At 54.0% G+C, this 22219-nt stretch overlaps 5 protein-coding genes across 5 annotated transcripts; 3 read left to right on the top strand and 2 right to left on the bottom strand.

Moving 5' to 3' along the window:
* Window positions 1-118: 118 nt before the first annotated feature.
* TRIREDRAFT_53331 (uncharacterized protein) lies at window positions 119-1121 on the bottom strand (the record flags this gene model as incomplete). Its single annotated transcript, XM_006961226.1, has 2 exons — window positions 119-781; window positions 852-1121. The coding sequence occupies 2 exons, from the start codon at window positions 1119-1121 to the stop codon at window positions 119-121; spliced, it is 933 nt and encodes a 310-aa protein (XP_006961288.1).
* A 938-nt stretch (window positions 1122-2059) lies between these two features.
* TRIREDRAFT_53673 (uncharacterized protein) lies at window positions 2060-3363 on the top strand (the record flags this gene model as incomplete). Its single annotated transcript, XM_006961657.1, has 3 exons — window positions 2060-2123; window positions 2192-2629; window positions 2690-3363. 3 exons carry the CDS (start codon window positions 2060-2062, stop codon window positions 3361-3363), a joined length of 1176 nt encoding a protein of 391 aa, XP_006961719.1.
* Window positions 3364-4668: 1305 nt separating this feature from the next.
* On the top strand, window positions 4669-5355 carry TRIREDRAFT_102855 (uncharacterized protein; the record flags this gene model as incomplete). Its single annotated transcript, XM_006961656.1, has 1 exon — window positions 4669-5355. The coding sequence occupies one exon, from the start codon at window positions 4669-4671 to the stop codon at window positions 5353-5355; it is 687 nt and encodes a 228-aa protein (XP_006961718.1).
* Window positions 5356-6441: 1086 nt separating this feature from the next.
* TRIREDRAFT_1941 (uncharacterized protein) lies at window positions 6442-7555 on the bottom strand (the record flags this gene model as incomplete). The annotated part of the gene is made up of 3 exons (XM_006960868.1): window positions 6442-6774; window positions 6877-7192; window positions 7326-7555. The coding sequence occupies 3 exons, from the start codon at window positions 7553-7555 to the stop codon at window positions 6442-6444; spliced, it is 879 nt and encodes a 292-aa protein (XP_006960930.1).
* A 10771-nt stretch (window positions 7556-18326) lies between these two features.
* TRIREDRAFT_119767 (tubulin cofactor B) lies at window positions 18327-19771 on the top strand (the record flags this gene model as incomplete). The annotated part of the gene is made up of 2 exons (XM_006961655.1): window positions 18327-18844; window positions 19283-19771. Exons 1-2 carry the CDS (start codon window positions 18605-18607, stop codon window positions 19769-19771), a joined length of 729 nt encoding a protein of 242 aa, XP_006961717.1. The 5' UTR covers window positions 18327-18604.
* Between the last annotated feature and the right edge of the window lie 2448 nt (window positions 19772-22219).

Here is a 22219-nt window from a genome sequence, read left to right as displayed (position 1 = left end):
AAGTTGAAGCCTTGAAGCTAACGGGAATGGCTCTGAAAAGCTCCCATCCTCAATAGCCAAAGTCTCATGCACAGACACCTGCCACAGTCTGCCATTGCCTGACAGACCATCAGGAAACCTACGATTCCCCAATGAGCTGTTTGAAGCCCCCGAGCGCAGCCTCCCAGTCGGACGCTCCCTCACCCTCCGCCCAGGCACCTACAACTTCAATGCCTTCCAAGTCTTCTTTCATGTGTGTCTCGCTTGTTGTGCCATCCAAGATGGTGGTTCCTTCCAGTCCCAATACCATCGAATAGAACGCCGCAACTGCTCCCACTCCGGCCTTTTGCGCCACCTCTCGCACAGGGCTGCTTTGAAGAAGATGTCTGTTGGCCGAAATGGTCCAGAAAGATTGAAAGGCTATCTTGTGTTCGCGACAGAAAGCTCTGACATCGGTCTCGTAGTCAGTCTTGTTGTGAAACCGATTTTGCACGACGGCCGGCTTGACGGCCATGTTGCTGACCAAGGCCATCAGGACCGGGAGGGTCGTGTTGGATATTCCCAGATGGCGAATCTTGTGCGGCGTGTATGATTCAAGAGTCTTCCACACCGTGACTGTCTCTTGCATGGTTTCCATGGGAGAATGCAGCACAAGGCTATCGAGATATGGCTCCTGGCCGTCGATGGTGAAGTTTGCCAGAGACGACTGCACGGATTGATGCACTTTATCAGCCAGCGGGGCATTTATATCGTACGGAGTAATATGGTTCTGCCCTCCTGGAGAAGTGAACTTCGTCTGAATCTGCACCGTGCTGTCAGCCGGCATCCCACTGAGACATGCCCATCGTGTAAGCGCCGAGGTCAGGTCATACAAAGAGGTCTTCACGCTTAATGAGGCCTTCTCTTATAGCACGCTTGACTCCGGCACCAACACCACGCTCATCGTAGTGCTTCGGCTGGGCCGCAGTGTCGACGCCACGGAAGCCGGTTTTCAAAGCCAAGTATACGAGGTCCGCAGTCTGGTCCTTCTTCCAGGCAGTGCCATAGACGAGTTTTGGGATACGAGCGGAGGTTGTGGAGAAGCCAAGAGGCAGATCTCGCGCAAGGCGTGATGCCTGCGCTCCAATCGCTGGACGTGCCATCATGTATTGTGTTAAAGGCTTTGGGAGTAGCTTTCGACGATGATGAAGATGGCCTGGGACTAGTATAAGCAACGATGATGCCACTCCTGGTTCATCGTGTTGCACCGCTCAATGAGGAGGGAGATGAATGATCAAAGCCGTGGCATTGAAGCTTATCAGATTTGGAGCTGATGATAAGCATCGATTCTTATTAGAGGAGCTGTCAAGCGCGGGGCAAGAGCAGACACGACAACTGGGAAGTTGGAGGGCTCCTTCTTCACTTGATTGAGTTTGTCACTGCACATCACGACCAAACTTAGGTAATCAACAACTTGGAGAGCCTTCGGATTTCCTCCATCTTACTTGCATCTCGATCTTGACTTCGACAATGCAATCCAAGAGCCGAAACCCCTCAGTCGCCTCTCTGGCTCAACCGCCGCGACGTCACAGCTGTCAACTACTATCGGCCTGCTTGCTGTCTCACATATTCGGGGTAATTGGAGCCGTGGAAATAAACGCCTCTATTGAGCCTAATTGGATCGCATGCTCCGATCCCCACCACGGCCGAATCCCGACTAGCATCTCTACCATGACGAACGATTCGATTCGAGCTATAATAAACCCGTGGGCAAAAGAGAGAGAGATTGAGAGAGAAATACTTGCCGCGGGGCAACTTTGTCCGCAGACTCAGCCGTGGGTTACGGAATCCCCTCCACCACATATCCGGCTTGGGCGGTCGTTGATTGGCGAGGGCGAGGATCGACTACGCGGAGTGTGGAGCACTCTGCCTTGGCCGTTGATTAACTGAATGACTTCACGCTCCTGTGAAAGAGGGCAGCGGACAAGAGGCGACGTATTTAAGAGTCGCGAAGCCTCCGACTTGGAGCCCTGAGCTACGAGAGCCATCGTCATCGTCATCGTTTTAATTCAGCAAATTCAACCATAGCTCATCATCCACCATGGCGTCTGGAAACCCTTACACCCTGAAATGGGGCATCATGGCCACCGGCGGAATCGCAGAGAGTCAGTATCAATCGTCTCTCAACAATGACAACAATGAAAGGTTCTGGGTCTAACATGACAGTTCTCAGCCTTCTGCAAGGATCTCCTGTGCAACCCCGCGATTCGAGGCGCCGATGATGTGCGCCACGAGATTGTGGCCGTGGCCTCTTCCAGCAGCAGCAAGAGAGCAGAGGAGTTCCTCCAGAGAATCGACGGTGCCTTTGACGCCAAGACGTACGGATCATACCCGGAACTTGTGGCAGACCCCAACGTCGACATCGTCTATGTGGCAACTCCCCACAGCCACCACTTCCAGAACACCATGCTGGCGCTGGAAGCCGGCAAGAACGTCTTGTGCGAAAAGGCTTTCACCGTGACGGCCGCGCAGGCCCGAAAGCTGGTTGAGACGGCCAAGGCCAAGAAGCTCTTCCTGATGGAAGCTGTGTGGACACGGTACTTTCCGCTGAGTATCAAGATTCGAGAGCTCATTGCCGCCGGCGAGATTGGCACTGTCTTTCGAACAATCGGTGAGTCTTGACGTACACGGAACAAAAGGGGAGGATGAGAGACATGTTAATCCGGAACAGCCGACTTGTCCATCAACGCAAACTCAGAGCAGGGTCAAGCCCTGAAATTCGCAGACTCACATCGAATGGTCAACCCGGACCTCGCAGGCGGTGCCACCTTGGATCTCGGAGTCTATCCCTTGACCTGGGTGTTCCAGACCCTGTATCATTTGCAACCGGAGGAAGACAAGGAGGCTCCCACCGTGGTTGCTTCCAGCAACAAGTACACCACTGGCGCAGACGAGAATACCGCCATCATCTGCAGCTTCCCTCGCCACAACAGCATTGGAATTGCTTCGACGACGATGAGGGCGGACACCGACCCCGAGAAGGACACCATTCCGGCGGTCCGAATTCAAGGATCCAAGGGAGAAATCCAAGTCTTCTTCCCGACCTACCGACCGCTCAAGTACAAGGTGGTGAAGACGAACGGCGAGGCGCAGACGGTTGACTGCCCCATCCCCGGAGACCCCGCGCGCAAGGGCTCGGGCCACGGAATGTTCTGGGAGGCGGACGAGTGTGCTCGATGCCTTCGCGATGGCAAGTTGGAGAGTGCCACGTTGCCATGGAAGGAGAGCATTGTCATTATGGAAACGATGGAGGAGGCGCTGAGGCAGGGTGGCGTCACGTATCCGGAGCTGATTACCACGGATGTCTATGATCCCAAGAGCCCTCTCAACACGGGGAATCAGTAGACGGGGACTGGGTCGCGAGTGGAACGGGTGGGACAATGACAGAGCAAGATGAAAGCAACTGCTAATACAAGCATATCTCTTACGAAACACCAGGTTTGGAAAACTGGACAACACCCCAAGGATTGGAACCCGAACCTGTCGTGTGCGCCCTTGCTGCATGTAAGAATTGCCGGGGAGATACCTGCATTTCCAGGGCTCGTCCCTGGCTCAACAAGATGCTTATTGCCACATAGGAGGGACACCGGCATCCTGCACCCTTGCAATGTTCCTTGATATTGCATTGCAGCCAAGTGTAAGATGACGATTGCCATCTCTCTTGCTGCTTGTGACGGGAAATTGGTGGCTTCTTTCCCATCCATTTCGAGTCGGCGTTGATGTATGAAAGACATCAAGAGTACCTGATGTGATATGGACCCGTCTACAGGAGGATGGAGCCGTGATACGAGGAGACTCCCGCACATCCATGACCCTCCCTCCCCCCTCCCTTCCGGGGCATTCCGCCCAAGGATGCTCATCCGCTCTCCCCGAACGTTGTCCCCGTCCCCTGTCAAGATACACCACACAGGGGGCCCCCCCCCAACCGGCAATTCGACCGCAATGCAACGTGAAAGAAAGAAGGGACTACTAGTCCACTAGTATGGCAATTGAGCGCTCCTTGGAATACAGAAGATAGAGTCACAAGGGTCTTTGTCCTTTGCATTATCTGTTCTGTTCTGTTCTGGACCCATTCACGAAGTAATGGAGGGATGGGAGAAATTAAACAAGGAAGTAGATTAACCTTGAATTTCAAGGAACATTGCCGTAGAATTTCTTTAGCTTGGCAAGCCTGGGTTGTTGGGTAGCAGTAATAGATTTTAGTGTTGTTTTCTCCAACGAGAGCCGGGTTCCGCGAAGGAGGGGGGTATAACGAAAAAACTATTGTTCCGTAAGGATTTCGAAAGGGTAGAAGCTTGTGATTTCGTTAGGGGCACGCCTTGCGTTTTTGGTGGGCAAAAATTCAATTGCACGCCCTTCTAGGTACCTCAGCCTTGTGTCTTTGACATCTCGAAACAAGCACCACCAAATCTACATCTTGTGAGAACTTACGGCTGTTTGAGCGTGGAGTATCGCATCTCATTTCACCTCACCTCACGATCAAGTCATACACCCTCTAAGCGGCTTCTCATCCTTTCACTCAGCTGCACCTCAAACAGACCGCAACAGAGCAAATCTCAAACCCTCCCGCCGGCGTCTCAACACCAAAACCCCATCCTCTCTCACCACAGCCTTCCTTAGCCCTTCACAGCAAAAGAGAACAAAAACACCATGGATCCCTCTCCAGAAGCCTACGAGGCAACGCACGTCCACTCCGTCTACAACGCCATCGCGCCTCACTTCTCCTCCACCCGCCACAAGCCCTGGCCCTTCATCTCCTCCTTCTTGACCTCCCTACCCCCGGGAAGCATCGGCCTCGACGTCGGCTGCGGCAACGGAAAGTACCTCCCCGTCAACCCTCTGCTGCACATCCTCGCCTCGGACCGCAGCGAGGCCCTCGTCCGACTCGCCCGCACGGAGCAGAAGAAGCTTACGGGCCCTGCGTCCCCGCCGCAGGTCGTCGTCGCCGACGCGCTGAGCCTGCCGTATCGCGAGCGCTCGGTGGACTTTGTCATCTGCGTGGCTGTGATTCATCATCTGTCGACGAGGGAGAGGCGGCAGGAGGGCATTCGAGCGTTGCTGGACTGCGTTCATGGCGGCGGACGGGTGTTGGTGTATGCGTGGGCGCTGGAGCAAGGATCTAGTCGGAGGGGGTGGGATGAAGGGTCGGAGCAGGACGCGCTGGTGCCGTGGGTGATGCGGTCAAAGGGCAAGCCGGAGGCTACCTTCCAGCGGTATTATCACTTGTATCGCAAGGGGGAGCTGGAGGAGGATGTTGAGGCGGCGGGAGGAAAGGTCTTGGAGAGCGGGTATGAGAAGGACAATTGGTGGGTGATATGTAGCAACAGCCAAGCTTGAATAATGGCGATGACGATGACGATGCTGAAAATTATACCCCGGGGCATGATGTTGTATTGAAAAGACCATGGCAACTGAGCAGACCCAAGGCAGCAGCCAGCTCCATCAACGTCATCATCATCATCATCCATTATCAAGACACACTGACAATGTGCAGACGCCAGTTCCTTGTAGTCTAACTCATGTCATTGAATTTATTGTTACAAAGCAAACGCTGCAGATATGCTTGTGTACTAGCTACATGCTTGGGTAAAATAGACGCAACAAAATCGGCTGTGAGCCCTGTGTTAGTTGTGCCAATGTCAGTGACATTCCATGTCACTGCCAGTCTTTCCAAACGAAAACGCCCGCCGCTCCTGTTTCCTCCCAGCCTGTTCTTTCGGCAGTCTATCCCATGGACGCCTGCCATCGATGCCCAATAAGGTTCTGTCATCAGCCTCTGTCGGCGAGTCGTGTATCCTCTAAGCCTTATCAATATGCTCCGTCAAGTTCCATACCCTTCCTCGCAAAACAGTAAGTCAAAGCCTTTTCTTTAATCCAGAAAGCGCCTCTAGCCGTGTGCCAAAGAGTAGAGTGAAATATGAGAAAAAATGCAGCAATGAGAAATGAAAATATGAAAGGAGAGCGCAAAGAAGCAAGTATCAAAACGCCATAAGCAGTCAACAAAACATGGAAAATCATCAAACAAGAGAATAAAAAAGTCAACAGTTAACAGTAAACAAAGGAAACAAATAGCAACTGTATGAGTGTCGTGGTCGAGCGTATTGTGCTGTTGATCCCTTCCCCCGCTTCCTACCCTACTCCGTTCTGTATTCCTCGTCCGTTGGTATGGCAATCAATTGTCTAGGTCGATGCGCATCCATCCGCATCATCCATCATCTTATCGGGTCCATCCAGGTGTGAGTGTATCGTGTATGGTTGCCCCTCATCAAGTAGAAAGCGTAATGAGCGACGGGCTGCTCTACTTTATAGGCCATCGCCATCACCTCTGCTCCACAGCGCGATACCCTTTGGTTCTTTTCTCCTCTGCTCTCTCTCAATACATCACACCAATTGGTAGCCAACTGGGTGACGAGGTAGGTAGACTCAGAGTAATCTTCGCCTGTGAGCGCTGTCGGGCCGTGTCATGTCCGGACTCGCTCGCCGCTTTGTCCCCGCCGATACCGCCGGTTCAAGGGGCAAGTAACGGGGCAACGGCGTAGTGGTCATCGCAGGCAGAGACGTGGGCGTTGGCGGCCCGCTCGGCGGACGATACGGACTCATGCCCGTCGTCAATTGCGCAACACTCGGCAAGGGGCCCGACATGTGAGACGGCGGGTGGGGTTGTATCGGCGCCAGGCCCGGGCCGGGGCTGCGGCGGTAGTCACCAAGAGGGTGTGGCAGAGCAGCGGCGGGAGCCGGTGGTGGTGGTGGCGGTGGCTGCTGCTGCAGAGCCGGCCCCGGCACGACTGTGTGAGGGGAATGGGGTGTCTGATGCATGTGTTGCGGAGGCAGCATGGGGGGAATCGATTGCGGGTTGACATGTCCTCGTCGGGGAGTTCGCGGCGCCGGGGTCATGGGGGCGATGGGTGGCATCAGCTGGCTGCGGCTGTAGCTGGAAGGGGGGGACGGTGGTTTCATTTCGCGGCTGGTTTCTTGCGGCTGAATCGGAGCCTGGGATCGGCCAGCCACGCTTCTGTTGCTCCCGGCCTCGTTGTTGACATTAGCGAGAGTAAAGGGAACCACACCAGCACGTCGAGCCATGTCCGCCTCTCCAAGCTGCCAGTGCATGGCCTCGGCTGCCCGCCATGGCACCGCCAGCTCTTCAGCTACCTTGGCCCACATATCAGCTTTGAATCTGGGAATTGACATGTTAGTCTGTTGGCTGTTGTATGATCGTGAATAAGGAGAAGGAAAGGGAGGGAACGATGCAAACGTTGAGATCCAAGTTGACAAGAGCCCCCTTGCCCTCACGAACGATCTGTACGTACCTCTCATACAGCCGGGCAAGCTTGTTCTTGCGTTCCTCATCCCACTCACTCCGTCTCTCAAGATAGTTCTGGTAGTGAAGTCGGCAGCTGATGGCGCTGCGTCCAGGAAGCCGCTTCGAAACGTCCTCCCACTTCATGTTCTTGCCCCGCAGCTCAATGATGAGGGCATCCTCTTCCGAAGACCACTTGGTTTGTTTCTTGACTGGCTGATCCGGGACGTGAGGCGTCATGCTTCGCCTGCTGCTCGGGATGAGCGTCGGAGCTACAGGCGGTGGCCTCGCACGCGGAGGGAGGAGATCATGAGGAGTATTTTTAGGGGTTGATGGCACCGAGGCAGGTCGAAGCTGTCTTGGGGGCGACACAGGGGGATCGTTTGAGGCAGAGAACCGAAGCAGGGAGGCGATATCCACGGTGCTGGCTGGCAACCCTCGGCCGCCCATACGGGGTCGGTCAGCAGCTGCGCCAGAAGCGCGGAGCAGGTCGATGCCGTGTGCGACCACGTTGAACGACGTTGGTGGCCCTGCCTGCAGGAGGCAGACCGGCGACTGGCTCTGGAGTTGAGCCAGCTCAGCGACTGCCTGATTAAGCCCGGCGTGGGCTATGCAAATGAGGCGATGAAGAGGTCCGGCGAGGCAAGACCCAGTGAGGTGGCAAAGCCGTGTCAGCAGATGTGGCAGACACACGCGGTTTCCAGATCGTCGATGCTCCCGCTTCGGTATGCTTGCTGTTCCAACAAGAGCCAGATAAGGCAGCAGACAGCAGCACTAGGCAGACCGGTGCTGTCAAAGGGGGAGTCACGGCGTCAGAGGCGGCAAGGGGAGGATCGAGATGGAGGTATGGTTGGCGTGTCCTAGCGTTCAGAGGGTACGTTGGCGCAGAATCGAGAGTCGATGATGGACAAAGATTCAGGCTCAGATCGTGTCAAGCTCGAGGTACTGTGAAAGGGGGAGAAAGAGTACGAGGTACGGAGGAGAAAGAAGGATGGTACTGTCTCAGGGCTGAATACAATGGGCGTCTGGTCCCGGGAACGTGTTTATGAAGAGAATGCCAACATGATTGGCGTTCCCGGGGTGGTTCCTGGGGGCCAATGGGGGTGGGAGATGAGAGGAGCCGATGAAGCAGACCTGGCTCGGCGGCAACGCGGGCCACTACGTCAAGGCCAGCCCGGGACCCTGTCATTAGATCGGGTTGCAGTGCCTGTAGGAAGGAGAACAACCTTGGGACAGTCACAAGTTCCATCTCGACAGTTCCATGAGAGAGTGGAAGTCAGATGGTCTAGGCAGGGGTGGGAGGACCCAATTCTGGGACGCGGACGCCAACCGGGAAGCCACCTGCTGGTACAGACAAGGGAAATGGGCAAGCAATCCAGTTCCCAGGGGTGTCCACAGAGAGAGACAAAGAGGATTCGAGAAGCTGATTGGCGGTTGCCAATGCCAGCTGTACTGGAGAAGGGGAACGGTGGGGGGAGTGTATTGGGAACGAGTGCATTCAAGGGGGGGCCAAAAAGAGAGACCAGAGAGTGGCATGTTGTTACTGGCTTTGAACGGGTTTGCATGCATGGAGAAGCAAGCAACATGAATCAGCCTGGGGTTGTGAAGCTAGGACGGGCCCGAGCAATAGGGCTAGTTCCCGGTAGATAATGAAGTCACTTAATTAGCACTGGTACTAGAGTGAAAGGACTTGGCCCCGTAGTGAGGCGGGAGATTGAGGAGAAAGGCGGCTGATGGAAAAGAACAGCACGGCTGGCCGAGGACAGTGTACGGGATATTACTATATGGCTGTTTGGCCAGACCAGAGCAGACCAAGCCAAGCCAAATCAGCAACACAGTGAAGAAGAAGAAAGAATCAAGTAGGAAAGGGGAGAAACGCCTGGGGAGAAGGGAAGATGAGAAAAAAGAAAAGAAAAAGAGGACGAAGCCCAAATGCTGAGCAGGGGGAGGGGTGCAGCTGAAAACAAGACCAACAAAGTCGACAGCAAATAGTTGCCAAAAAGCAATGAAATGAAAAGGAAAAACTCAGTACTACCAGCCTGCCCAAGGCAGTCTTCCAGCTGTCGATGTAATATCTAGTCGGTGAACAGGGCGGTGTCCGTATACTTGGAAGAAGCCACCAGGCGAGGTGCATGACAACGTCTATCGGTAGCTAATCACAGGCTCTCTGCGTTTTAGGCCGGTGGAGGGTGGAGGGCTCCAATGCCTGGAGGTTGGGCTGAGAAATCTTGCAGCGGCGTCGTGGCCTCTTGGTTGCACGTTTCAGCTGTTCCACGTCGTTCGTCCAAGTGGCTGAAGAGGCTCTGGGTTCAAGTGCCGGCGGTGCATCATTGCATCACCAACCTTCCATGCTATTCTGGTCATGCATTGCCGCAACAGCTGGTCTGTTCGAAGTACAGTACATACGAAGTGCGGCGTACATGTACCGGGACAGGGTCGAACCGAAGGACGTCGTCGTTCGAGTGCCGGGCCCTTGTCTTGGAAGTCTTGAGGTTAGCATGAGCAAGCATCAGCATCAGCTCAGCACCAGCACCAGCACCAGCACCAGCACTTTGTATCTCTGCCTCATCGATCTAAAATCGTCTGCGATTCACGCTCGCCTGAGACAACCATCAGCACCAAGGCACAGAGGCAATGGCTTCTCTCGTTTTCTTTCCCTGCGCGTGGAGTGTACCCAAAAAACGGAGGACATGCACCCACCGCTTCGTACCGTCCCACGGGTCCCAGCGTATCGCGCCTTGCCACGGCCTTGCGTTTGGGTGCCTACAGAGGAGACTCGGTAGTATGGCGTATGCGGCAAGCATTCCCAAGTTGATGCTACCATGCAGCTGGTCGGAAACCTGTCCCTCGATCCATGTCACGGAGAAGGACGGAAGCAAAGCGCAAGCACAAGGGTTGGAGAGGGGGGAGACAACGAAAAGGGAGGGGGCGTGGTATTGAGCTCTGAGAGTTGGGGACTTGAGGTAGGAGGTAGGTAAGCAAGGTAAGGTAGGTAGGTAGGTAGGTCCTGCGAAGGTAAGGTAGGTGCGAAGTACAAGCAGTATGTACATACAACAAGGGCAGGCACGCGGCAAGTGCTAATTGAGGTGTGCTGTAACTGCCCAGTGAGGCGGCGCACTTGGCACAGTACCTGGCAGCTACCTGGCCTCCCACAGCGCTCTCTGTGGCCTCCAGGTTGCACCTCAGTACAGTCAGCTAGCCACAGCAGTTTCAACTGCCCGGATCTTCAGCGCACGCCCCCTCTCCAGCTCCTTCCCTGCGGAAATCTCCGTTCAAGCCAACTGTGGCTTTTTTTGCGTGTTCAAGTACCTACCTAGGTACCGCGTACCTCTCCGTTAGTACCTACGTACCTCACTCGTCATGCTCCGTAAAATTTTCCATGACGGTGAGGTAAGGTAAAGTTAAGGCCGAAATACTTCTTCCGTATCCCGCACATCAAACATCCACCATTTGATGCTTCAACAGCTGGCCAATGGGCTACAGGCATCATTCAATTAACGTCTCGTCTGATTCCCTTTTCCGAGCTGCCTCAGACCTACCTGATAGGTATTATTACCACCACGCGCATCTCAAGCAGCCACCGCATCCTCTGCCTGGGGCCTCATATATTATATGCAGTGTAGCACATGACCAGAACACGCATTCATGCATCGTCAGGTACCTACTAATCGTGAGATACGTGCTTTAGCACGGTATCCGGCATGCTCAAGTCTGCTGGGCACACGCACCGGGTTCCATAGTTGCCAGTCCTTCGTGCCCAGCAGAGGCAATATGGACTTCGACCTGCTGTTCTTCTTGCCTCCTTGCTTCCTGCTTGTCACGTTGTCATGAGATTCCTAGGTAGGATCGCTGGTGATCGGAGTTTCGTCAGGCTCTCTGGCATGGGTTTTGCGTTGGCAAACTCGCCGCCCCCAAATTGCTGTCAACATGAAGTTGCTGAGCCATGCTCTCATGTCTGGGTCGAGTAGTATTCTTGAGCCTCCTCCCTAGCGTCACCTCCACCATATTACCACCGTGTTTCTGCGGGACGGTGTCGCTTCACGCATGGCGTTTTGCCAAGAACTAGACGACTAGAGCGGTAGAACGGGAGCAGAATAAGTCTCCAGAGAGATTCCTGTCACATGGCAAAGCGCAGAGTGTCCGGAATGTTTCAGGAGGTGAAACAATGGCCGGTACCATCCGCAAGGCTGTTTCCGGCTATGGCCGTGCTTCTAATAGCGAGAAACCACAATTCGGGACCAAGCGTATCCTCAAGACCACACGTCCCGGTGTGTCTGGAGCGGGTGTCCCGATCAACTTACGGGGAGGACTCCCGTCATTCTTTCTATCTCGAGCTTGCGAATGGCCACCTCCCAAGGCAGTATTGTCTCTCCAATTCTTCTCACAATCCTCCAGGTCAAGCACTGGGGACTAGTTGGATAGAGCTGAAGTCGCGCTCTCGAAATTCAAACCTGGTCAAGCTGTCTTCAGCTTATCGTGTCAGCTCATTCGCCATCTTGGAACCCCTCCGCCACTATTGTCACTCAATCAAAGGCATCTCGACGGTCTTTGTCTTGGCTTGCTACTTTCTCTGCAATACCCGTAGCGAGACAGTACTGCGTCATCTTCCTTCTTTCCTGAGACACTCTAAGACATGCATCTACGACCATTTGGACAACGAGAACGCCACGGCAGGGTTCGAAATGGCAGCTCTCCAACGTCGTCAGCAGGCCAAGCGAGCTTCGTCCTGGTTCGTCGAGGCCCAAACCGCGGTGAGCAACTCTCCCTTAAACAAACTGTCCCTCCTTCGGGCTTCTACGGAGAATATCAACTGCATCCTCAGACGACTCAGGTATGAGTACGTGTATTCTTCGTAAAGGCGACGCATCCTAGGCTGCCACGTCCGAGATGCTGCATGCCGTCACTTGTGAGTTCATATTCGAAGGGATGGAAACGACTAGAAGCGCCACAAGTCTGCAGCCAACATCTATCGCTTTCCGGATGCGCGTTCCGTCCACCCTCTTCGCATCCCGAGCCATTGCTGGTCCAGGGGGAACGGTGTTATACCGGTATGGAGCACAGGGCGCCAAATCAGATCACCATCTCACAGCTCTGTAAACGCTCCCTCCATGATCTGTTCGATATGCTCCTGTTGTTTCACTTCCTTCTTCTCATTCTTCTGACCTAATCGCAAGGAGGCCTCTTGAACCAGAGCGCGGAGTTGTTCGTAGTACGTAGTGTTTACGTTCATGGTCGTGCTCTCTTGTTTGAAGCCAGACGCTAAGGCTTCTGCGAGATCTATCACATCTATAGCCTGATGAACCACCTGCATTTGAATGGGCATTTCCTGGACCTCGTCCAATAACGCCAAAGGATATCCTAGGTCGATGTAACTTTGCGGGAGCGGATTTACAAAGTAGATGATTGCGACCAGGCTGACGTCGCAACCTGGTGTGTATTGGCTCTATCCAACGGGCGTAAAAGGTGCTACTCCATAACACTACCGGGTTGTACCAAGTATGAGCACCTCTATTGCACCGAGTTTTGGGGGAAGCGTCAATTGTCTGGAGTATTGGCGACGCCCCTGAAGGAATCTGTCGTCCGGCACTTCTTCGAGATCCCTACCTAGTATTTTACCAGGAGTCAGTCCAGGGTCAGGGAGCAATGCATGTGCTTGTACTTTGTGGGCGGAAGCAAATGCGCGAAGGGCAGAGGATGTTGCATCCCAGTCGTCAAAGAGGTTGACAGGCAATCCCTGAAGTAGGTATGGTGTACAGTATTGTAGGCCATAGAGCAGAGGGTTTGATTGAGGGTAAAGGAGCAAAAGAGATCAGAGTGCCTCGCCTGAGAGAGCAACACCTGGAGAGACTGGGGAATTCTGCGGGCATTGAACCAAGATCCATCGCCCAGTATCTCACCATTCCAATACTGTTTGTCATTGCTCAGGAACTCCTTCCAGGCACCCCCCTGAGAAGCCTGCATCCCCATGTAATTGTATGCTTACTTCATGCCCAAAGCACCTCTAATTTTCCAGGTTCTACCTGGTGAGGTACAGTATGTAGTACAAAGGAGGCTGATTCAAGATGGTAAGGAGTGCTGCCTTGGAACTGAAAGCGGCGTTTTCCCAGCCAAAAATAGCACTCAAGGTACCTGTACCTACCTAATGGTACCACTAGTACAAGGAAGACTCCACGGCGAAGCCACCAATGACATCCCTGCCACGTATACCTGACTTTGTTGAGCAGACCTGTACGTGTTAATTGATCATTTCCAGCTGTTTCAGCGTGCCTGCCGCGTAAGTGCTTGACTGAGGTGATTGGGTGAAGCCTCATACTTTGGCTTCTGTCACAGACAGGTCAGGCACTCTGCACGAGAGTGCCTTCCAAATCCCAGGCACAGACGGGGTAGGTACCTAGCCTATAAAGTACCGGTACCGGATTACACTTGCCGGTCTGCACACATTTTAGATACCGGACAAGGTACCTGGGTACGCACGCAGGACGTCGGTCATGCCTGCCCCAGCCAACTAACTTCTACTGCCACCTCACTCAGCTTGATGCAATACGTACATGTTACTAACCTGTCCAGATTGGGAGTAATACTTCGCACACTCTTTCTCTTCCAACTTTGCCCATTTGTACAACCTCATCCGACGCCCACTGCCTTCGACCTGCACCGCCGCCTTGGACAAAACAGGCCACTGCGGTTGAAAGGAATCAAAATCAGGCGAGCTGACCTCGAGCGCCATCAGCGCCTCCAGGGAACCCGTCCGGGGCTGCCGACGAATTGGCGGTCAACTACAGCTCTCGTTTGCCTTGATGGACCGTGGCCAGAACACCAAACTCTCGAGGCACGACATACGTTGACGGTGGTGCGTGAAACTCCAGCAGATGCTTCTGCGCGCTCAACTGCGCACCTTCTTCGAGCAACTCGTATGAGCATCAAGTACGAATATGCAAGAGGCGTGGAGGCGTGGAGGCGTGGAGGCATCCGCATACATAGGCGCCATCTTGCCCCAAAGTGTGTGTGTGCGTGTGTGTTTGTGCGTGTGTGAGCTGGCCCTCAGAAGCCGTTGCCAAGGGTCAGGGCGCCATCGTTCGTTCGACGGACTGCGAACCATGATCGCCCAGTGCAAAGCCGCATGAGATTGGTCACCTCCTCGATCCTGTTCGTACGCCCCTCGTGGCCCTCTGCTTGCTCAGGCTCTGTTTCGCCGGCGGTCTGCACCTCTCAGCTGCACCGTCATCCGGGCCACTTCAGATATTGAATCATGGCGCCGCTTGCTTCCTCAACTCCCCCATGTCTCTTATATTTCCGGTCCACCACACCTCTTTTGTGACCCTATTTCGAACTGCTACTGGACCACGACCACAACAACCTCCGAAGAGGCGCATCGCTTGAACGCGACCAAACATATCTAGGACTCGAGACGAGCTTTTACGAAGCAGACAAAAGATCTGCGGTGAACAGAATCAGCCACTTCCCTCTGCCATTTCTCAACGGCCATGCCGAAGTGCAGCCTGCGCACTCCACGCTTCTGCACAGGAAAACACGCAGCTCCCCCCACGGGCAGAGCATGTCTGGGGTTGTCTTCCCAACAGCAATCCCACACGCCACAACGCAATTGCAGCCTACACCAACCGCGCAATGCTTATTGTCCGGGCCTATTGCACACAGCAACAGGAGCATGTACGACTGGGGGTTGCTTTGAAGAGGTTGATTGTACTGTTAGGGGTTGTCCAAGTACCGAACACTACCTTGTCCGTCAACCAGTGTTGATGCCTGAACAAACCAGCGAGAACCGAAAACCACCGGCATTCTCCCCTAGGCAGATCCGCTTTCGCTACCTACGGACCGTATCACATCACTCCATTTCTCAAGGGTTAATGGTGCAGGGGACGGCTACCTACCTACTGGTAAACGGTGCCTACCTTACCATAAACGCAACGACTGCTAACGGAGCCCGTACTTAGAAGTTCCTACGGACAGGGTGTTAAGCAGAGACAGGGCAGACAAGGATATGGGTTGCCAGAGTCATTTAACTCCCCGCGAGCGTCCTTGCCAGTAGCCCGTGCAACAGACTCCTCCCAGCAAGCATCACGAGTACTCCGTACTCCGTAGCTCACTCCGAACATGGCCCCCCGCGGTCCTTTCCGGAGGCGCCATCACTAACTACTTCAAGGTAGGTATTGTGATCGTGGTCCGTTTTACAGTTTCAAACAGGTGCTGCGCGCAGTAATACTAGCACCCCAGGTATGCAGTGTATTAATGTGGCACAAATGAGGATGAGCTGACTCCCTGCTGCCGAGATACTAGAACAGGGTGACTATGGTTGTTCTCCCGTAGGCACCGTGATGTCCACGTTATCAATCCATAAGGTAGGTAGGCTTGACCAAGCCCGTACAGTTCTCTTCGTCACATACCTTATGTTTGGCTCAGGATGGCAGCCCCAAGCATCCTTCACAGACGGACTACGTACAATCACGAATGAGTTGAACCCACAGGCAGCTTTGTTGGCTCGGCAGAGTGCCCCCCAGAATCATCCCTGTCAGACGACGTCGTTCCAGGAGCCGTTCCCCGGCCTGGGCATCATATCTCACATCTGTCTGTCTGTCATCGCGGGACGTGCATCAGGTTTTGCCCGTTACCAATCGCGTGGAGCGAGTCCGGAACCACCATTTCGATTACCCTACCGACGAGCCCACCAACCAGATTCAATCTCAACTTCCACATGCAGAGAGCGTTCTGCTTTGCACATGACAGCGCAACCAGAGGAGAAGTACTGACTCCACGTCTGCTGCTAGACAAGCGGGTCTATAGAGAGCAGCTGCGACAGCTACTACCTAATATAACATGCTGCTGCGGCTGCTGGCACTCGTCGACTTTCTCCTCTTTTTACGCCTTCTTCCCCCCCTCCTCCCCGACGTACCACACGCAGGCCGTCCTCGTTCCGAGCAATTAAAGGCTGTGACGTGGCGGCGGTGAGCCTTTGGGTCAGGCGCCATGATGCCCCCAAAGGACGGGGGTGATCACCGAAGCTTGGAAGAGGAGGTTGAGGTGATACATTGCTAGGGTAGCATTGCCTCTTCATGCTTGGCCGGGGTCATCCCACCAACTCCGGGGGGGGCTGCTCCATCTCAAGTGGCCTACGAAGCGATTCAGCGGCCCTGCAAGGACAAGATGTCGTCTATCAATTTGATGGGCATATCTCGTGGCCAGTCAATGGCATCCAGGCAATTATGCATTGATGGAACGGCTCCCAACCTTGGCACAAGTGATTGGGGCACGTCCTCCATCCTCTCGCACTGCATAGGACGTCTCAAGGCCTTGGCTTCTGTTACTTCCCTTGGGAGAAGCAGAGCAGATGGCTGTCAATTATACTTGTCGTGAGTTGTCACTTCCCTAGAAAGTAACGTGCTGCACCACTGCCTTGGTTCTGTTGACGGAGCACGCTCCGATCTAGATGTCGACAGGGCTGCCGTCTGTTGTGTGACAGGAGAATTTTGGCACACCAATGGACTGAGCTGTATCGGTTGGGCTGGACCAATGAGCCAAAGGTCACACTCAGGCTGCTTACAAGCAGGTATGCGAACTCGACGTGGTTGCTCGATCTCGTCACCGCCCCCAAATCAGAAATCTCTCGTCACAAAAGACTACATCATACCAGTTCCTGTGACGCTGACACTTCCAGGGTATCTGGAGATGATCCCATCACTCGGTACGAAGCACTTGGCACTGACTAGCACGAAGTGTTTCGAATGTATTTTACCCTATTTCCTTCTTCCATTTACTTGCTTGCTGATAGCGTCCGATTTAGCAGCGATGTTGAAATGCTTCGTGGTAACAGTCCCGGCTTACCCTGTCAACAGGCAGGGCAGTCTGATGAATTTGACGGTGTGTTACTGCTGCTACCACGTCGATGACTCGGTATACCCGCTCTTGTACGTACTTGATGCTCTGCACATGCATCCCAGATAGTGCAGAATGCAGAGGACAGACGACAGAGTAGTATCGAGGTGCATCGATTCGGCCTAGTACTTGGGCACTCAGATCCTATCTATCCCAACCTGCGACCTGGTCTCGCACTCAAACGCGCCCACCCTGCCAACGCTCGGATGCAAACACAGGCCATCCAGGCCAATCTGGTCATTTATGACACGGCCAGCGTGGTATCGTATATAGCCGTCGGCGGATACCCCGAGGCGGGTGATACAACCGGAAGAGCAAGGGTCTCGGAGTCGTGTCCTGTTTGCTTGCCACCGGCCATGTGGGTAAGGGTTCTGCAGGGCCCCGAGCGATGCCCAAGTCCGGAGCCGGGCTTTGGATGCTTCTACAAGCATCGACGAAAAGCGCCACTACGTCTGAGTATGCTGAAGGGAGTGTGTGAATGGGCTTGAGTTGGGATGGGACAGGGCTGTTGTCTCCCTCGATCAAGCTTTCCTTTCTTTCTATCTATGTATTGCTGCTGTAGTACAGTAAATGTGCCGATATCTTGTTGTAGAGTGCAGCAAAAAATGAATGACTGCCTGGTGTACATGTAGTTTGGAGGCATCGCCGTCTACGGAATACCTATCCGAGCCCAAGGCAGACGTGAAGAAGGCCAATCGCTGACAGCTGTCCCAACCAACCAGAGAAGACACCCTAGGCCCACATTAACGCGATTGAGTGCTCTGAAAAACACGGTGAGGCATCAATTTGAGAGATTCGTGCCTCGATGAGGGCGTAGGCATTGCAAGCAGCCAAGGTAGAATTCAGTTGATCCATCACAATCACGAAGCTTACCAAGGGCATCATCAAACTGCTGAGGCGTCAATGATGCCGCAAGCTGTGGCTTGTCTGTGGCGCGAGAGGTCTTGGCACGGAAAGTGTGTACTTCGTTGATGCCTTCCATTGTTGGTAATTGGCCGAATTTGAATGCCTGAAATAATCGGCCATATAATCTGGCACGCAAGTGGAAGCTGTGCCTCTTTCTTTTTCCTCGTGACTCGCCATCAGCTTTGTCCCTTCAACAACTCATCAACGCATCGTGTCGCTGTTCAGAAGCCTCGTTTGTCACTGAGCCACTAGCGACGAAATTCTCCATTCTGTGCTTTGGATATTCCAGGGGCCAAACCCCGCTAGTTTGTCAGGGGAGACGGTGGAAAACTGCCGTTCCTTGGGCCTCCTAAAAGAACTCGAGACCAGCCACCATCACAACAGCTTTGTTTGAGCGACACAACAACACACACCAAATCTGGGCAAAACGGTCCCCTTGCTGAGACAGCCAAGAGGAGAACTACGTACACTCTCACACCACTCGAAACGAACACCATGGCGGACGTGCCTCTGCTGGTCATCTCGGAGTACGCTGCTTCCGAGCGTCGCATCACGCCGTCGTGGACAATCTTTCAGCTCAAGAGCAAGCTCGAGCCCGTCACGGGCATCCCTCCTTCGTGCCAGAAGCTCAGTCTCAAGCAATCGTCCGGGGCGGAAAAGATCCCCGTCGAGGCAGCGGACGAGGATGCCGTCCGCCTGTCCAGCTTTCCCCTGGCTCCGTATGCAGAGCTGCATGTAAGTCAGCCGTTTTCGATCTCATTAGCCGCCGAGCGCTTTTTCTGGCCAGGGATGAGGCGTTTTGACTTCATGCCGTGCTGGGCAGCGCGATTCGTCGCGGGTTTTGTCTCATCCCTCCGTTTCTGTTTTCTTCTTCTCCTCAGCCTCTGCTTCATCTCCCCTTCTCTACTCTCTACACACACGTGGGGGGGGAGGAGGGAAGGGGAGGGGGAAGGGTTGCTTTGCAATCAACTCAGCGCCTGAAAGGGAACGGCATGAGATCCCAAAGCGGGCCTCTCGTGGAGTGGCTTTGGGCAGCCAAACGCCCTCTCTTCTGGACCCTGCTGTCCATGATGGAGCGGCCTTCATGCAGCATTCGCTGGGGATGCAGACGGCAGAGAAGAGGGGGGGCGCCGCCTGGATGGAGACGAAGCTAACGCGCCATGTTTTCCGTAGGTCATTGACACCCGCCCACCAACAGCCAGACCCAACTTCACCGATACTTCAGGCGTGGACAAGTATGTGATGCCCGATGAGGAGTACGAGAAGAAGACGGACTCTGTCCTAGCCTGGAAGAAGACGGAGAAACTTGGTCGATTTGACCCTACAGCGCCAAGCCGCGAGGAGGCCAGGATCAGGGCTCTCAAGGAGGAAATAGCCCAGCGTGGCATCGAGGTAGGGAAGAGATGCCGCGTCGGTGGAGAGGACACTCGGCGAGGTGAGGTCAAGTACGTTGGTGACGTTGAGGAGATTCCTAATGGCGCTGGGCCGTGGGTGGGGGTTCATCTGGACGAGCCTGTGGGGAAGAATGACGGTAGCATCGCGGGCAAGCGTTACTGGGGAGAGCCCTCTGAGCTAAAGCACGGCGTCTTTGTGAGGCCGGACAGGGTTGAAATTGGGGATTTCCCGGCCCTGGACGACTTGGAAGATATGGAAGAGATCTAAAGATAATTGCCTGGAACAACCAGCACAGCGGATCCAGCGTCTCGAAAACAAGACTCATGTATTACGTTTTGACCAGCTTCACACATGGGACGAAAACGACCGCCAACCAAGATGGGGGGGAGTTACGGGTATGAGGCATGCGCCCGTCCTGTCAAGTGGCATGCAGGGCTGACGACGAAACACGTATCGCATCAGGCCGGAGTGAACGCTGTTCTAGAAACATGGGCCATGCCAAAGAGGCTCTTGATTCCGACGTGGACCTGGGCGCACTAATGCGGAGGATGAGGGCCCCCTTCTCTAATCAGATGCTGCCACGGAACTCATCAGTCTCCATATATGCGCCTACATGTGCAGAGCCCCATGGCTTTCGTGGTGGCTATATTTATATGTATTGCATGCAAGGGAGGCGCGACTGATATCATAGCGATGCGTATCGAAACTTGCAGATCATGCGAACACGGAACAGGCACGACGACTGCCCGATGAGCGCCAAACGGTAAGCTATTCGGAGGGAAGTTTGCAAGCAGCGTCTTCTCCTCTTCCTGTTGCGCATCTCATCCCCAGCGGCTGCGGAGCGTTTAGTCTCTATCTTGAGCCCATGCGCCCTGATCTTCTACAATGCCATGACTATCCTTTTCCTTCAGAGGAGATTACGGAAGAAAACCCGGGAAGAAAGGAGAGACGAGGTGGGCGTTGGTGTGAGCATGCAGCTAGGCTCATGCAAGTCCAAGCTGGGAGCACCCGTCTAGGTATCATCGACCTCGCAGTCGGCCTTGTTCAGCATGAGGCACCATGTCTTGAACCTGGTCCTGCAACGGACAGGTGCTATTGAGACAAGCAAGACGGGTGAGACCAAGATGCCGCTGCATTACAAGTGATTACATCGGATGCCAAGGAGCCAACGCTGGCACCAGGCTGCAACTTACATGAAGGGCGGCGACGATCCCGCACTCTTTCTGGCCTTGTCGTTCTCGTTTGCTGTTTATTGGGAGCTGAAGTGAACATACGATTAGCCGGGGCATCGGAGACCTTTCTCCAGGGCAGCCACGGAGCTGAAGCCCTTCCCAACGGTTTGCACCTTGTACGACGCGAGACCCACGATAGTGCCGTACCCAGCGCTCGCAAGAGGTTGCCAACTCTCGAGGGCCAGCACAGGGGTTCCCTTCTGGTGCTTTGCCTTTGTCCAGTGGTAAGCAGTGAGCCAGGAATCACTCCGAGGAGGATTCAGGCTCAGCCCCATAGACTGACGCTGCTAGTTTCGCTCTGTTCAAGCGCCGCAGACGACGCGGAATGAGCGAGTAAGCAGGTGTTCCCATTCGATACTTTACGGATGCTGATCAATGCTGCAGTTGGAGCAAACATCATGCCATGAGCAGCAGCAGCAGCATCATCACAAGATCCGAGTGCGTGGACGAATCGTCTTCGAGAAGCGCTTGTTTGTTGGCAATGTGTAGGAAAAAAACGCCACTCGACAGGGCCTCGGTCACCGGCCTGGCCGTCGGCCATGGGTTGATAGGTGAGGCGCCTGTTTGTCATGATACAAGCTCCGGATAGGATTTGCGCTCTGCATCTCGCCATCTACTACCAACCTCGTTATTTTGTCTGGACTCTTCTGGAACAGGAGCACGGCCAATGAGCAGGCGGGGGGCTTACTGGCCCGTTTCCATGACGGGAGGGAGCCAGTGTGTCTTTCTACTGTGGGATGTTACGATGGCATCTTCCACGGGTTTTTGTTGCTCGTGTGAGGGCACATTGCCAAGTTCACCAGGATACTACCGTGGACTGTGTCCCTACCTTGGCAGTGAGTTGTGGCCCTGCCAAGAGCCGCTCTTGGGCCCTGACTTTGCAGTCCTTGATAGATGAGAGCATCCTGGCAATGATTTGCCTTGGATTCAATGCCATGTGCCCACCTTGCCCACCCACGCAGGGTGTGGTGGTTATGGTACTATACGAAGAAGATGGTGTGCTTTCGTTACTGGCGATTGAGGTCGTTGCTTCTAGATACACACAAGCCTTGACTTGAGGAGACAAAAGAGAACGTCTAGTTGTTTTCTAATTTCCGGCAATGCAACGCTATTGTAGCAGGTGGAGAGAAGTGTCCCATATTGTCAGCTAGTAGGTACCTATCGTGAAGGTTCAATGATACTCCCGGAGTGACTTGATTGTTTAGCTCGATGAGGAACAAGAGTCTTCCGAGATTCATACAAGCAATACTAAGTACCATTGCCGTACCTAAGCTACAAACTCAAAACTAAAGCTTCCATTAAATGGTTTCAATGCCTTTACATCCAGCAGCCATATTTGTAAGCACTGCTACGGAGGACGATCGTTCTGCGACAGAGGATTGAGAGATTAGGTGTGCAAAGAGGATCCCAAGTATGTCTATAGACAAGTTCTTTTTGTTCATTTTGACTGTAGAGGCCGCTGGAGTTGCTCCGAATCCGTCAA

Source organism: Trichoderma reesei (assembly GCF_000167675.1).
Source record: "Trichoderma reesei QM6a unplaced genomic scaffold TRIREscaffold_1, whole genome shotgun sequence".
Taxonomy (NCBI): Eukaryota; Fungi; Ascomycota; class Sordariomycetes; order Hypocreales; family Hypocreaceae; genus Trichoderma; species Trichoderma reesei.
Note: the sequence above shows the minus strand (reverse complement) of the source record. Positions and strands in the feature narration are given on the sequence as shown.